The 15853-nt window shown below is 44.0% G+C and overlaps 1 protein-coding gene across 1 annotated transcript in view; it reads right to left on the bottom strand.

Annotated features, from left to right (window-relative positions):
• Positions 1-7725, bottom strand: part of AKIRIN2 (akirin 2) — a 16109-nt gene extending 8384 nt beyond the window's left edge. The window contains exon 1 of the mRNA XM_015424749.1: positions 7070-7725. Within this exon, the coding sequence (XP_015280235.1) occupies positions 7070-7280 (211 nt within the window). The 5' untranslated portion in view covers positions 7281-7725. The remainder of the gene's footprint in view (positions 1-7069) is intronic.
• Between the last annotated feature and the right edge of the window lie 8128 nt (positions 7726-15853).

The following is a 15853-nucleotide window of genomic DNA, read 5'->3' as shown; positions in this document are numbered from 1 at the left end:
CCAGATGGCGTCCACCTCGTACCGGACATCGCCTTCCTGCCGAAGGTGGTGTCAGAGTTCCACCTGCAGGCGGAGGTCTTCCTCCCGGATTTCTTCCCAGCTCCGAAATCCCCAAGGGACAGACTGTTACATACCTTGGATGTCAAAAGGTCTACCTCAACAGAACCCGCCCAACGAGACGTGACTCCCAACTGTTCGTCTCATACGCACCAGCGAGGCTGGGGACTCGCATCACGGCTCAACGCCTCTCAAAGTGGATTGCAGGTCTCATCCACCTCTGCTACTTGATTGCAAAGCAGCCGTTGCCTGGCCCCATCAAGACCCATTCAACCCGGGCTGTTGCGGCTTCCACTGCCTTCCTCCAGGGAGTGCCCCTGACGGACATCTGCAAGGCTGCTACCTGGGCCACACCTAACACCTTCATGAGGCATTACGCCCTGGACGTCCGTAAGAACTCTAATACCAACATGGGACATCACATTCTATCTTTGGCGACGCAGTAAGGACCTGCCAGCATCCTCCTCCAGGTAGGCCACTGCTCGCTAATCTCCCATGGGTGTGAAGCACAGAGACCACGTCGAAGATAAACAGGTTGCTTACCTGTAACTGATGATCGAGTGGTCATCTGTGCATTCACACCACCCGCCCTCCTTCCCCGCTGCTGTCAGCTTCTACATTTTCAATAGGGGTTGATTTGCGGCGGTTCGAAGGAACTGGTGGGATGTCCGTGCCCACCCCTCTGGGCATGCGCAGTGGGGTTCCTGCGCATGCCCAAGGGACTGGGCACAAAAATCCATTAAAGAGCTTGCTACAATGCCGATCGATCCAGTGCATGCCCACTACATCCCATGGGTGTGAAGCACAGATGACCTGTTTTTCCAAATTGGAGAATAATGGGTTAGATGCTGGACTGGTTGGATATGTCTCTCTGGATGAAGAGTGAGAAGACACAAATGAAGGAACTCTTGGGAGAACACTCTTGTCACTGGGAACAGGTAACGGTCTTTAAAGTTTGCCTTTAGCAAGCAGACAGTTCCATGACCACCCAAAAATGTATCCCAGTTAAGTGCTCAAACCCAATACTTTTCTACCTCTCCCCCAAACTTCTGCAACTCCAAATACGCTTGTAACATGCCATGGCTGTTTTTCACAAATACCTATCTATAGAATCATGACAGCACTAAGCATTATATTAAGTATGCAGTCAGACTGCTACAGGGGGAAGACTAGACGGCCCTGGTTAGGAAAGGGGGGGGGGTGAATGACCATTAAATACAGAGAGAAAAGAAAAAGAGATTGTCTTTCATAAACCTCAAGAAATGAAGTCAAATTACTCAGAGTTCTAACAAACATAAAAGATAATCTCAAAAAAATGATCTGAAATAAATCTTATTTCTTAGGGATGCCAGACCATCCAGCAGGGGCGGGGGGGATTACCTCCCCAAACGGAAGAAAGCTGAAATTAAATGTGATGTGCCTACATGGCCCAGAAGTGATGTAGGCATGTCAGGGATGCAACACTGGTTTTGGGGCAAAACTCTATGGTGGAGACTAATTCTACCACAGAGTTTTGCCCCAAAACCAGAGTGTAGTCCCCTGATATGCCAAGAACTCAACTAGCCATACACATGATCCCACTTCTTTTACCTTAGAGAAGAGTCTTTTTTTTTCATGAAAATAAGGTGAACATTTAAAAAGTTTTGTTACAAGCCAATCTCTAAAGTCAGCTTTCACCCATCTTTACCTGTTACTAAGACTTGCCTATTAACACTTACATTCTCTCATACTACTAATACCCTTAAGTTTGAATCAATGGTGCTGCAAGATTACTGGCAGTATGTGAATGTAAATACTATATCTAAATTATTTTTTTCAATTCTTGGTGAAAAATGGTGGTTTGGGTCAAACCCGGAAATTAAGAACTGGTCACTTGAAGCAAGATATTGCCAACGTGACAGGAGAAAATAGTCAAACCTGATCCAGGCCTCCCTATCTGATACTGAACAGGCACTCCATAGACAAAGAAGTCCATTATTTTACCAAGCCCCCAACTCAGAACAAGAGGATACTCCACATTAAAAGGTACATGTTGATGCGCAGATCCTGTGTTAATACCAGAACTGCATGCAGAACCAGGGTTGCTGGACATGCCAGGTTGTGGGGCAACAGACAAAAATGCTGCACGTCAACCTTTGCAGTGACTAAGTTTATGCTCAAGGTAATATTAAAGATATTCCTATCAATAAAAACATTATTCCAATGTGTTGGCACTTTCAAGTTATATGTGACAAGTAAACCTTTAAAGGGGGAGGAGGAATGACTTGAGTGTCTCAAGAATTCTGCCTCTGAGAAGCAATTAGTTGCTACTACGAGGCCTAATACAAAGACTTACTAAGGATTTTCCCATTCCAGAGTAAGCATATCACAGAATCACCATGGCAAAACCCCTAGGCAGCAACTCCTGGATAATTATGATTATGTTCCAGTTTCCATACTGGTTCAATGAATACATGACCTCTATTGGAGAATAAAAGATGGTGCAAACAATAATTGTTGTTTGTCATTTCAATAAGGGTGACACACCACTTCCATTCCAAATGATGGCAATTACTTTGTCACCTCTAATTTCAGCCTGTGCTTGAAAGAGTAATAGTTATGATTCAAGACCTAGCATTTCCAAGGTAGCTGCAATGACATCCATTCTTTATGATCCCCTCAGTTTCACTACGTAGCATCTAGATAGAGAACAGTCAGATCTGTTTAGTTATTGATTAGCTCAAAGGCCAACTGGGAAAACCTATATGTTGGTCTTGTCAGTGCCACCACTATTTTTGCTTCGTTTTTGGCTGGTGTGAAGAAAAATGCAATCCTATTGTAAAAAAAAGAAGTGGTCTCTTGCTGAAGGTGAGTTGGAAACTTGGAAATACAGAGACATATGTAACTGAAGAGTATAAACTATTTCCACATAGGTTTGAATAAGGCTTTTGCAAAGGACAACTGACCTAAAGTTTAATGTTTTTCCACGTTATTACAAGTTATTTTCAAGGTTTCCTGTCTTCTACTTCCTGCTGATACAGCCACTGCTTTTCCCTAGAAACCCAACTATACTTCCTGCCAATTATTTTGTTTACATTTATATTCCAAAGAACAGAGATTTGTATATTTAATACAAGGCACAGCCAAATTAGCTTTGAGATGAGGTTACAGTTCTTTATTTTTCCAAATTATAAAACTTCAGAATAGTGGAGAAAGCTTCAAAAAAGTTAGAACCAATTCTAGTGACTGACAGTTGAGTTTGTGAAGTTGCTCCACTGAAAAGGACTGTTTGGAGGTGATAGAATTCTACATGCGCTTTGAGACCTGCAATGGCTCATTTTCATATGCAAATCAGATGATAAGCATGCAAGTGTAAAATACCCCTGTAGTAGTATTAGAACTAAACAACCTCAAAAACAGGCTTGATAACCCAAGGAGAAAGGTCCTGCAATATCCTTGCTTTGATAAATAATCCATTTACTTTTGCCTAGTTTTCAGAGATGGTAAACCTATTCACAGGCAGTACCACTTCAAACTTGGAGGTCCCATATTTAAAGCTCCAGTTTAAAAAACAACACACAAAGTCATCAAGGAGAAGGATTCTAGCCTCGCCATCTCCGTGATATCTATGCAGATTATTATTTTTGTTTTTTGGCTAGAAGTCTGAGCCAGCATTGCCCAGACAGGTTTGCCATCTCAGCTAGAACTAGGCCCTAGTATGCTATCTAAGCAGAACTCTACTATCAGAGATTTACAATGGTATGAGATTTTATCTTTATTAATTAATTTTTATTTGAAGGCCTATAAACAGTACAGGAATACAGAAACAATACAAGAATACAAAACACAGAAAAACAGTACAGGCAGTCTATCACACTTCTATTTGTTCTGTAAATGTAGAGTTAACAATCTAGCCAAAACCTTGACAGGTGATCAATCCACCATAGCTAGATTTCTGGTTTACAAGTTTTATAACACATAATTTTCTTCAGATGTGAACAGGTAGAAGATCAAAAGGAATAAAGAAAGCCAGGTCAGCATCGAGACTACCAAAGCCAACATAGCAGCTGTTCAAATATAAACCTATTTGATGTAATGTTTTGAACATTCGTTGCTGCTCCACTAGAAGCATTTATTTACAAATACCAACTATGCTGAATATAAAGTATTTGATTCTAATAATGCACCCTCTCAGTCCAGAATAGACTTTGTTTCTCAAGAACCAAAATAATACATCCAAGCACTCAAGTTAAGGACTGAGACAAATCAACAGGAAGTTCAAGTAAATCCAAAAAATCTTCAATGCTGTGAATTCAACTTGCTCCCATCTTGAAATGAATGCCTATGCGCCAGCAATATAGCTATGCAAGATACTAGCAGAATAAAAGATATCCTCTTGATATATTTGTGTATTAGTGGCCATGCCATTGGCATGACTTGTTGACATAGCACAGCAGTTTCCAAGAATGAGCAAAAGCTTCTAGAATTAGGCTTGGACCCTACATAAAATTTCTGTAGATGAAAGGCTTTCTATCCATGGAGCATGACTTCCCTATCTTCTACAGTTGCAGTCCAAAATGCTCCCCAAAATGCTGCTGGGAGAGGGAGCTGGAGGATCTTGCAAAGTGCCTCTGCCCCTTCTGTTTTAGATGGGATCCAAGCCAAAATTGTCATATAAATTCTGGGAGCTTTTACTTGTTCTTAAGATATGTAACCAAATCTCAGTATTGACGGTGATGGTGGGTACACCACTGGTGACCCTGTGATGTGTGTACTACAGTCCTTACATGGGATGATACTTTGACAGTAAACAGGGCCAACAAAGTAGTTATGCAGGATAGTAGCAGCATAAAGGATATCCTCAGATCTTCTATCTGTATATTGTATCAGAGTTCTTTTAGTATAAAAGCTATTACCATATTTACTCAAAACACAGACAACCCTCTTAAAATAGCATACACAAAAAAACTACATGTAATTGTAACTTGTATGTGAATGTAAGGCAAACACCACCACCCCTTTAATGGCATAACTGGGGGAAGACTTAGTATTGAATCTGAAAAAATACTGTAATACATTATGACAGCATTGTGGCCAAGCCTTGCATCATACCTATGTAAGGAACTGTGAATTTCACACAAAGAAACCAATGTTACTGGACATTCAACAGTACACATACTCATCAACTGACTCTTAGATCTTTCCCAATACTAGGTCTGTCACTAGACAGCTTCTGGGCTTTTTACCTATTAAACACATTTTAGGCCTCATCTACCATGCTTTTAATTTACTGACTAGTAAGATTAGACACAGACTGAAATTTTTACTGGATTTATGCATAACTGACCTGTAATCCAAAAACCATCATACAGCACCAATTTTCTTGTGGAATATTTAACAGTTTGGGGTTTCAGAACTATTTTCTCAGATTACACTAATTGTCACAAAGATTTACTCAGCAGCTCCACATTGTCAAGATTTCCTTTGAAGAAACTTGGCTGCTTTGGATGACCCTTCCAATTGAGTTTAAAACTGATTCAGCTTTGTCTGGATGTATTTCCCACACTGCAGTTAGCATTTTAGAAATTAATAAAAGTTTCAATAGTACTGCTATGGCATAATAAGTTTTCCATATTTTACTTTAAACGGGTAATAAGCAATTACATCCATAACATAGATTTTGCAAGAGCCTCGTTTCTCTAGGACATGCTCCTATCCACTAACACCTCCATGACCTGCAGATCACAACCATTAATCATAGCACCAAACATTTCAAAATATAGCCTAGCCTGAAAGATAATGATAATTTACACATATTGTGTGAGCATACTTCAAATTAGGTTCAACATTCTGCAAAGAGTTTAGTAAGAAATGTGATCAAAGGACCAATTCAAACAGTTCTATGTAACTACAACAATTTTGTAGACTAGCTATAGAAAACTGTTAACCAATTTCTTATCACTTGAGAAAGAAAACTATTAAAAAGCTACATTACCTACTACACATAATCATGAGAAGTAACTCAAAGCCCACAGTTCTACAAACATCAGTACAAATTCAGCTGAAGATAATAACCAACGTGCAATTAATAAATGTAAATCTAGAATGGTGAAAACAAGAGAAAGGAGATATGTATCACAAAACAAAAAGGATTATGATTGCTGAACATATCTAAGACTCCAGGTGAGACCGGTTACAATCGACTACACTGTGGTCTGACCATGGAAATGCCAAAAATGTTTATACAGTACACGTTGATACCGACATTATAGATTGCTAAGTGTGTCATGGGCGAAGATATCCTGATTTACTCTTAACTGTTAACAGTCATTAAAAATGCTTCCTCATCATAATGGATGACTTCTCAAAACCACTCGAGGCAGAGACAATATACGCCCTACTAAAATCACAATTGTTTTTCACTGGGGCGACCTGTATGGGTAATATTGAAAAGGTGGACTTAATTGGGGGGTGGGGGCAATTCTTTTGTTGTTGAACCGGCCCCTGCCACTGCCAAGCGGCCTGCCGTGCGTGATTGATGACAGACCCCGCTCCGCACCCCTCCCCCGGCGTTTGAGTCGGAGGCGGCGACGCGGCCGTCTCGGCTAGGCAACGCACTCACGCCCCAGCGTTAATGGCTGCAACAAATCGATTGCCTGTACCGGGGAGGAAGAGAAAGCTGGGCAGACAATCGGGAAGGGGCGGGGAGCGCGAGCGGGAGAACCTTGGCCAGGCAACAGACCGACTTCCTCGGAGGCGACCATTTCTCCAGTTCCTCTTTCTCGCCCCACTCATAATTGCCTCCGCGGCCCCCTCTCTCTCCGGGCGGAGGGGGGGGGAGGTGCGGCAGCGTCCCAGAGGACCCCCCCCTTCTCAGACCAGAGAAAGAAAGAAGAGAGGCAGCCTCTGCCCTCCCCTCTATGCACACATCTATCGGCTCAGTCCCATTATCAGCCCCCTTCAGCGGCCTCTCCCGTATAGGCCACTTCCCCGCCCCCACCGCGGTGAGAGCGGCCATTTCCATTGTGCCGACCTGTGGTGAGGCGAGTGGACACTTCCCCGAAAGGCGAAGGCTCCATGCGCAGGTACTTCTGCGGGGACGAGGCGAAGGAGGCCGCGGAGGAGGAGGAGGAGGCGGCCGCCGCCGAGGCGGACAATGGGGCGCAACGTCGCCGCTTCGGCGAGGCCGGGCTCAGCAGAGGGTCGAACTCCAGAGTCCGTTTTAAAGTGGCCCCGCAGGCCATGGCCGAGCCGAACGGGGGGAGGAGAGAAGGAAGGGAGGAGGGCGGCCGGGGAAGGGGCGAGGAGGAGGAGGAGGAGGGGGCGGCGACGGCTGAACCGGCGCGGCCTCCCCCACCCAAGAAAGCGGCCGGGAGATCTGACAGAGGGGCACCCCTTCAGCCGCTGGCGCCCCGCGCCAGGCTCGCCCCCGCTACGCGCCGCCTCGGCTTTCTTCTTGCCGGCGGCCTGAGTCTCCAGGGAGCGGCCCGGAGCTCCTGCCCCGGCTGGACTCTGGAGCTCCGCCCGCAGCAAATCCTCCCCGGGCCGTATCCGGGAGGGTGTCTGGGCCGGTGGGAGCAGCTGGATGGGAAGTTACCCGGCCTAGGGTGGCCGATGAAGCGCGATGGCGTTGCTGGCAGCCGCGCCGTGTCTCTCTGTGACTCGTCCACACCAGCAATATGGCGTCAATAACAACGCCGCTGATTCAAAAAGCAGCCCTCGCCAACACGCTTGCGCGGCACGGGGGTGGTGGCTGCCGCAAGGTCTCAGGGGAGTTGTGGTCCTTCTCTATCTCGGGGCAGCCGATATAAAGGAGCCCGAGGGAAGAGTGAAACTACATTTCCCGTCATGCATCGAGATGAAGAATGGACTTCCGAGGAAGTATTTAAATCTCTATAGCAGGGCTTGTACGGTAGAAATGCCAGTTAAACGGGATGGAGGAATGGCTATTTAATATAACTATAGATTAGGAGTTAGGTAGGGGAAACAGAGCAGCTGTTTGTGGGAAATGTGAATAGTTAATAGTGTTCTCTGGGGCTAAGGGAAGAGGGAACATCAAGCTGTCTATGATGCTAGGTCTGAAAAGCAGAAACAGATTATGGAGAAGAAAAGAGTAAGAGTCCAGTAGCACCTTAAAGACTAACGATTATGGAGAGTTATAAATGAATGAATAGGCAAGAAATTGCTTATACTCAAGACATATTGCTGTTCGGTCTAGTGTAGTGAAATAAATTAGGACATTTTGGAATGTATTATTGTTCTGGGTTGTATTTTTACTTCAATAAATACCTTACACAAAAGAAAATGTATATCATTAAATGGTTATAGAACTGAAATACCACACATGACTAGAAATAAATGTATTGATATGACCAAATGAATGTTTGAGTTGTAAAAGTGTTTTCTAGGTAGCACAATGATTTGATATTTTATTATAATTATGTCTTTATTTCCCCCACAAAGTATTACTCCTCTTTTTCTAAAGGTCACAGGACCACAAGTCTTAAGTTTGCAAAGGATGACAATAACATATATCCTTTGCACTTCAGTCTTAAGAGCATTTTTCTGGGAGGAAGCCCCACTAAGTAGAGCAGAGGTCCCCAACTTTTTCAAGCATGTGGGCACATTTGGAGTTCTGACACAGGTTGGTGAGCACAACCACAAAATAGCTGCCGCAGGAGACGGAGCCAACCACAGGGGTGGGAAATGGTCAGTAAAATCAGTAAAAGTCAGTTTTTTCATCTCGGTCAGTAATTTGTCAGTTTTTTTAAAAAAATAATTGGTCAGTAAAGTCATTCTTTCTTTGATTTTTATGAATGCAGTTTGTGTTTCTCCATTTTTATTACTGCATTTTTGGGGAAACATGATGACTTCCCAGTGAGAAGACAGATTGTTTTCAGTTTAGTTATGAAGTACTTTAAGGACTTTGTTCCTAAGAGTAAAAGTGATTTGGTGAAATCTTCCACAAAGTATAGAAACATAATTAACCTCTTAAAACATGAGACAATGAAAGTAGAGGTGATGAGTATTGTGGGATTCAACATGGCATAGCTCATGCTAGAAGGAGTTGAGAAAGTAATGGAAGAAGAGGACAATGGGGAAAAATACTTGTGGATGCAGTGCAGAAAACTGTTGAGAAACTAAAGAGTTTGTGAATAGCTTTATTTATTTATTTATTCAATTTATACCCCACCCTCTCCGCTGGAGCGGGCTCAGGGTGGTTTACAAAGAGATTACACATATAGGTAACAAATTATATACAATCTTCCTTAATAAGTTTTTATTGATTTTTTACAGAAAAAGAAAAATCTTAAAACAAAGCCAAGACAAAAGTGTGTGAGCCGGAGGCTAAAAAACTGTGAGCTAGCTCACACTAACTCGTCTTAGAGGGAACCCTGCTCAAGATGCTGTTTCTGTGATGCGTTGTGTGCTTCCCGTACCAGGGCCAACCCCATGTCCAGAGTGCTGAATGTTGCTATCTTATGTGACCTCCCCTTTTGGAGTGAAATGGCAGCATCACACATTAAGTTATGATTACGGGAAGGGGGGTGTTGCCCTGCAAGGCACATAATGTGCTCTTATGGACTATAACTCATAAGTTATAAAAATGGACTGTGCAAAGATATGACTAGGGGATTGTACTGCAAGGTGACCCAATATGATGCCAGTTGAGACTGCACACCTGAGAGAAGACAACCTTCCTTTGCGTTGCTGTTCCAGTGGTTCTTCAAGGTTACCTGCCCTCTTACCTGTTGCTGTGAGATGGATCAGTTCCTTAGCCTGCCTAATGCCATGCCATGCCCAGGCACAAGAACAAAGAGCTCCAAACGCCATTAGGAGTTCCATCTGATACACACAGACAACCCCTTTTCCCCCTCTTCCAGCTACCTGCAAATCTAATCAAGAGGCTCCCCCTGCAGTTGCTTGGCAACTAATCAATCGCCCATCAACAACCTGGCTAGGGCCATCAAGAGACAATAGCCCTAGCCCGATGATTCATTTACTCTTCATCCAGGTGCCAGTCTCCAGATTAAGTTACTAGTTCTCAATAGTGACCACCCCCTAGCTCTCCTCCCCTTTTCCTTCTACCCAATAGTATGTTTTATGGGACAGACTAACAGGAGGTGTCACAGGGGGATGTGGCCAGCCTAGCCTGCCCCCCCCACATTATAAAAGGTGCTACCCGACCACATGGTCTCTCTCTCAACGACCCCTATCTAAGCTTTGTCCCTCTTATGTCCAACTTGCTATCCCAATACCCTCCCTCCATCTTTGACTCTAGATCTGCAGCTAGAGTTCCACGTGCTGCCTGCCGGTTCAGGACACGTACCCTATTTTCTATTCTCCCCTCTTTCCATGGAAACGTTTCATTCAGCGAGGACAGGTAATTATTGCCCAACCAACAAATATCCTGCTAATGCGAATGTGCTTATTATCTGTCTTTATTTCTTAGAATCTGTATAAGTGTGTGTGTGCTTGTGTATTGTTTGAATGATAAATATCTTAAAGTACACCATATTTTACTGAATACAGTCTCCATGTCTGTTACTGGTAACTACTGGAAAAGTGGAACCTCTGTATACAATGGTGTTCGCTCCCTAATTTGCCTATTGCCAATTTTAATAATCATAATTCCCCGATATTAATTAAGAAATTAAGGCAATTTGGCTAACATCTCAGTGGCTTTGCCAGCCATCTCATAGGACCTCCTAAATGTCCTATAAGATGTTCTTGTGGCTTCGTCGCAGGCGCACTGCTACTGTCTCTCTAGCCATCTTAGCCTTCACTTCATCAGCCACAACTGGGTAAACCAAGGTGCCAGCCTAGAGTGAGGGCGCAGAGGGCGTCGGGGAGTGATCTCATCAATGGATGCTGAAAGTCAGCTGTACCAATCCTCCACAAGCTCATCTAATGAGCCGCCAGAGGGCATAGGATCCCGCAGGGCCATTTGAAGCCACATAGGGTCCATTTGGCTCCATGGGCGAGCTGAAATCTGCTCATCGCCCAAACAGGGTCGGGGTGAAACATTCAGATGGGCCTTCAGGGAATGATGGTCCGACCATGACACCGCTGAGGCAGTGACCCAGTCCACTGTGATCTCTGCCGCGAAGATCAGATCGAGTGTGTGTCCGGCCCGGTGACTGGGAGTCGTTACATATTGGGAGAGTCTCAGTGCCACCATGGATGACACTAGGTCCATCGCCTGAGTGGAAGCCACATTGTCCGCATGGACATTGAAAGCACGCAGGACCACGGCTATTTTGGGGCAGGAACGCACAGGAATGGAGTTCCAGCTGGCTTCAGAGTTGGCCGTGCCCACTATAGCCAAAACCTCTGCATGTATGGCTACAAAGGGAAGGCCTGGAGAGCGACCCCCCCCGGCAACTCCAAGGCGGGTGGGCCAGGGGGGCCCCTGGAAGGATCGGGTATTTAAATGCCTCCCTGTGCTTTCCCCAGCCTGTCCAAGGGCCAGTTTGCCCAGTCTCCCTGCAGCCGTGGGGCACCCAGGCAAACCAAGGGAAGGCAGTTTAAACTGCCTTCCCTTCAAGGGGGGGCTTGCCCAGGCAAGCCAAGGAAGACATGGGGGTGTGGCCTAGTATGCCAAAGAGCTGTTCTGTTAGGGGTGTGACCTAATATGCTAATGAGTTTCTGCTGTTGGGTGTGGCCTATTATGCTAATTCGTTCCTGCTGGGCTTTTTCTACAAAAAAACCCTGTGGCAGGACAATCAGTCTAGGGTGTTCCAATGCCCAGCCTGACACAGCCTCCACCAGGGATGCCAGGCTGCTGGCCAGTTCATTTTTCATCAAAAACCAAAGATAAAGTAAAAGCAAACACAAGTCTTACCTTACAGTAATTATGTTTTGTTGTCATAATTATTACTTTATGTTTGATTTTTAATATGTTTTTGCTGGTTTGCTGTTTTATTATCTGCAATATGTTATTATTTTAAAAAGAGAATCTGTTTTGCCTTAAATTGTATACAATAATGAAAACATTGTCCTCTAGTCATTATCTAGGTCACATCTAACTATGGGGTTGGCTATGGTGATGGTGAAGGACAGATAATAATTATTTTTAATAAAGTCCTAGTTTTACATTTAAAACAGTAGCTTATCAGCAGGCTGACATTAAATTGTTCAGTAATTTGTCAGGTTTTTTGGAATTTTGGTCAGTAAAATCAGTATTTTTGACCCTCTGACTAGTTTCCACCCCTGCAACTACAAAATATTAAGGAGCAAGGTTATGCATAACTTCTCAACATTTAAGGTAGAATCTCTGTTTGACAGGATGCCTTATAAGCCACACAGCCAATCAGAAGCCTTGCTGGGCACAAGCTCTACCTGCCCCTGCCCACCTCCCATAAAAACAGTTGGTAGACCCTAGGAGTCAGTGAACAACATGTTGGGGACCCCTTAAGCCATAGGTGTCGAGCTCATTTGTTACAAGGGCCAGATCTGACATAAATGTCACTTTGTCAGGCCGGGCCATGTGTGCCATAAAACATAATGCCGGGTACTGGAGATATAAACTGTATAAAGGACAGCAGCTAGTAAGCTCCAAGTTGGTGTAACCTCACTGCAAGGCCTCATGGGCTGGGCAGGGGGTGCCAAGGAAACCCACATGGACTGGAGAACCAGTGGTGCAGCACTGGGCAGATACTCCCACACTGCTTGACTGCTGCAAATGAGGTTGTTCCACCATGCTGAAGCCACAAAGAGAGTGGCCTGTTCCCCCAGCAGTCTCCTGTTTCTCTCTTGCACTAGCTGCTCGCGGGCCTTGTAAGAACCCTGGATGGGCCAATTCCAGCTGAGTGTGCCCTGCTTATAATGTAGGGTATAATGTATTTGACTTTTGCTAGATTAGATGTGCCTCAGCAAAGCATTACCATGCACAGTGCAAGGGCTCTAATTTCAAAATCTGACAGAACATACTTGCTAAAAATCCTGCTGTAATCATATTGGGCTGCATCCAGACTAAAATTTCCACTAATGGAAGGTACCTCTGTCAGCAGAACAGAACTTTCCTGCCCCTTTCCCACTGCAGCCCACTGATCTCCCTGGAATGCTGCTCTTGAGGCTCCTTGTAGCAGAAAGGAGGGATTGGCAGAAATTGCAGCTCTCTTTCCGTTATTGGAAAATTTAATCTGGATCCAACCCATTGGTCTGTTTGCATGCTCATCAGCATGTTGTTGTTCAGTCGCACAGTCGAGTCCGACTCTTCGCGACCCCATGGACCAGCTCACGCCAGGCCTTCCGGTCTTCCGCCGTCCTCTGAAGTTGGCTCAATTTCATGTTCGTTGCATCTGTGACACTGTCTAACCATCTCATCCTTTGCCATCCCCATCTTCTTTGACCTTCAATCTTTCCCAGCATCAGGGTCTTCTCCAGTGAGTGCTCCCTTCTCATTGGGTGGCCAAAGTATTTGAGCTTCAGTTTCATTATCTGGCCTTCCAGGGAACAGTCAGGGTTGATCATCAGCATATCCAGTAGGAATATTCATTTGGTAAGTAATGCAAACCTGAGCAATCATATTGTTTAAACAAACACTAAAAGGAAAAGAAACGACATTCATATTCATTATTCTGGTGCCTAGCTGTTTGCTTTAGACAGTTCAAACTGAGTTCAGACTTGAACGGGCAGATAGGACAATGAAATTGACTGGAATATTTGCAATCAACAGAATAAAACAGACCTTACAACAGATGACACCTATATGATGTCACTGTATTGGCTGCCTAGAAGATTCGTGCAAAACTTTCACTCTGATGTTCAGTGTGCTGTATTCTACATTATGTCCTGAAACTGACAATTTTAACATTGTTTTTAACCTTGTGTTTTTACTGTAATATCTATTACTGCTTGGGCAGCTGTTATTATATTGTTATGGCTTTTAGCCTCATGCAATAAAATTCTACCTACCTGCCTACCTATAACAGAAGTGACTTTTCCTAATCTGTCTTTTCCCAGTGTTTCCATTAATCACTGACTGATGCATGCTCTGCCCCGACCTTGGAGAACATCTGACTTGGTCAGCAATACAGTAAATTCCGAGCTTGTGACAATATTGACTTCTTAATGTGATGGCAAATGCTGTCAGATACACAAATGCAAAGACAAAACACAAACTTAATGTTCACCTTTCTTTAAAAATTTGAACATATATGTAGTTTGAAAAGCTGGGTGATCACCGCTGGTGAAAATTGGCACTACAATAGGGATACCAGCCTCCAGGTGGGATCTAGAGATCCCCTGGGATTACAGCTCATTTTCAGACTACAGAGATCAGTTCCCTTGGAGAAAATGGATGCTTTGGAGGGTGGACTCTATGGCATTGTGCCCCACTGAGGTCCCTGTCCTCCCCAGGTTCCATCCTCAAATCTCCAGGAATTTTCCAATCTGAAGCTGGCAACCCTCCCCCCCTACCCTACCAGTAGCCGGGGGGACCTGACAACTCTACCTTATAAGCAGGGCACATTCAGTTTTTCAAGCTAGTTATTTGTGAGGTTCACAGCATCACCATTTGTGAATGTTATATAAGGCCAAAGAGAGTCACAGCTGTACATACTATCCACCAATGTGAATTTTTCATTCAACAAAAAGAGGAATACAAAACCTGGTTGGACTAACTGTTGTGAAGAAGCCAAAGGCTATGTCTATCCTACACACTTAAACTAGTGTGACAAGAATTACTGGCCAAAACAGAATACATTGGAACTGTAGATGCTTGATGGAACTAGAATTCTCTAATGTAGAGTTCTTACACATTCTAAGGACAAGATGGGTCTTCCACTATAGGTGTGTACCAATGTTATTCACTGGTGTATTTAGCTTTATTTAATTATGGAGTTCTGTGAGGAGCTAAAGTGTGCTCCGGAATCTTTGTAGCCAATGATCATTAGGGTAAAGCTCAGAAGCCCAATTTTGGTCTTTGGTAGATATTTGTAGCATTTCCTCCTAGAAAAAGAAGACTGTATCTGATAGGGCTTTGGGAACACTAGCTCAAATCAATAATAAAATTGATTAGTTTTCTCTGTAATTAATGACATGCTGCAAATCTGCAACTAGACAACAACCAGTAAAGTCTTGTTTTAGAAACTGGGAGAAGAGGAATCATTGGGAAAGCATAAAAGAGTAGCCTTTCTTGGTGCCATTTTTGTTTGTGTTTTGTATTTTTTGAAAATTGGAAAGAAAATAAATATATTTTATTTTTTTCCAACTGTCAAAAAATCTAAAAACCATCCCCAGGGTTTTCATGCACAAATTAGGCATTCAGTAGGTTTAAACAAGAAACAAAGCTTTTAGACACAGAGATGGCATTCTAAGTGGGAAGTCATGTCCCTTTCAATTAATATCTGTTCTCTGAACCAGAATGGATTTAGTCATTATAATGGTTTAACTCAAGGCAGCCTTTACTAAAACAGACATGTCAAACAAATGGCCCGGGGGCCAGGACCAGCCGATCCAGGGCTCTTATCCAGCCCGCAAGCAACTGGGGGGGGGGAACAGTCCAAATGTGGACAGGAAGGGTCTATATGAGGATATTACACCCCCTGCTGAGGTCCCTCCCTTCCCCAAACACAGGCCCTCCCCAGGGTCTTACCCCAGATTTCCAGGGATTGCCTAACCCAGAGTTAGCAACTATAAAAAGAGAGGAGGGCTGGTTTGTCTTGAGCTCTGCTGAGGAGAGGTATGGGTCATAGTCAGTGGTAGAATATCTCTGGTACCTGGCATTACATTTTATGCCACACAGGGCCTAGCCCAACAAAGTGACATTTATGTGAGATCCGGCCTGCATAGCAAATGAATTTGACATCTA

Source organism: Gekko japonicus, unplaced genomic scaffold, assembly GCF_001447785.1.
Source record: "Gekko japonicus isolate JY-2015 unplaced genomic scaffold, Gekko_japonicus_V1.1 scaffold787, whole genome shotgun sequence".
Classification (NCBI taxonomy): domain Eukaryota; kingdom Metazoa; phylum Chordata; class Lepidosauria; order Squamata; family Gekkonidae; genus Gekko; species Gekko japonicus.
This window is presented reverse-complemented; position numbering and strand designations above follow the sequence as displayed.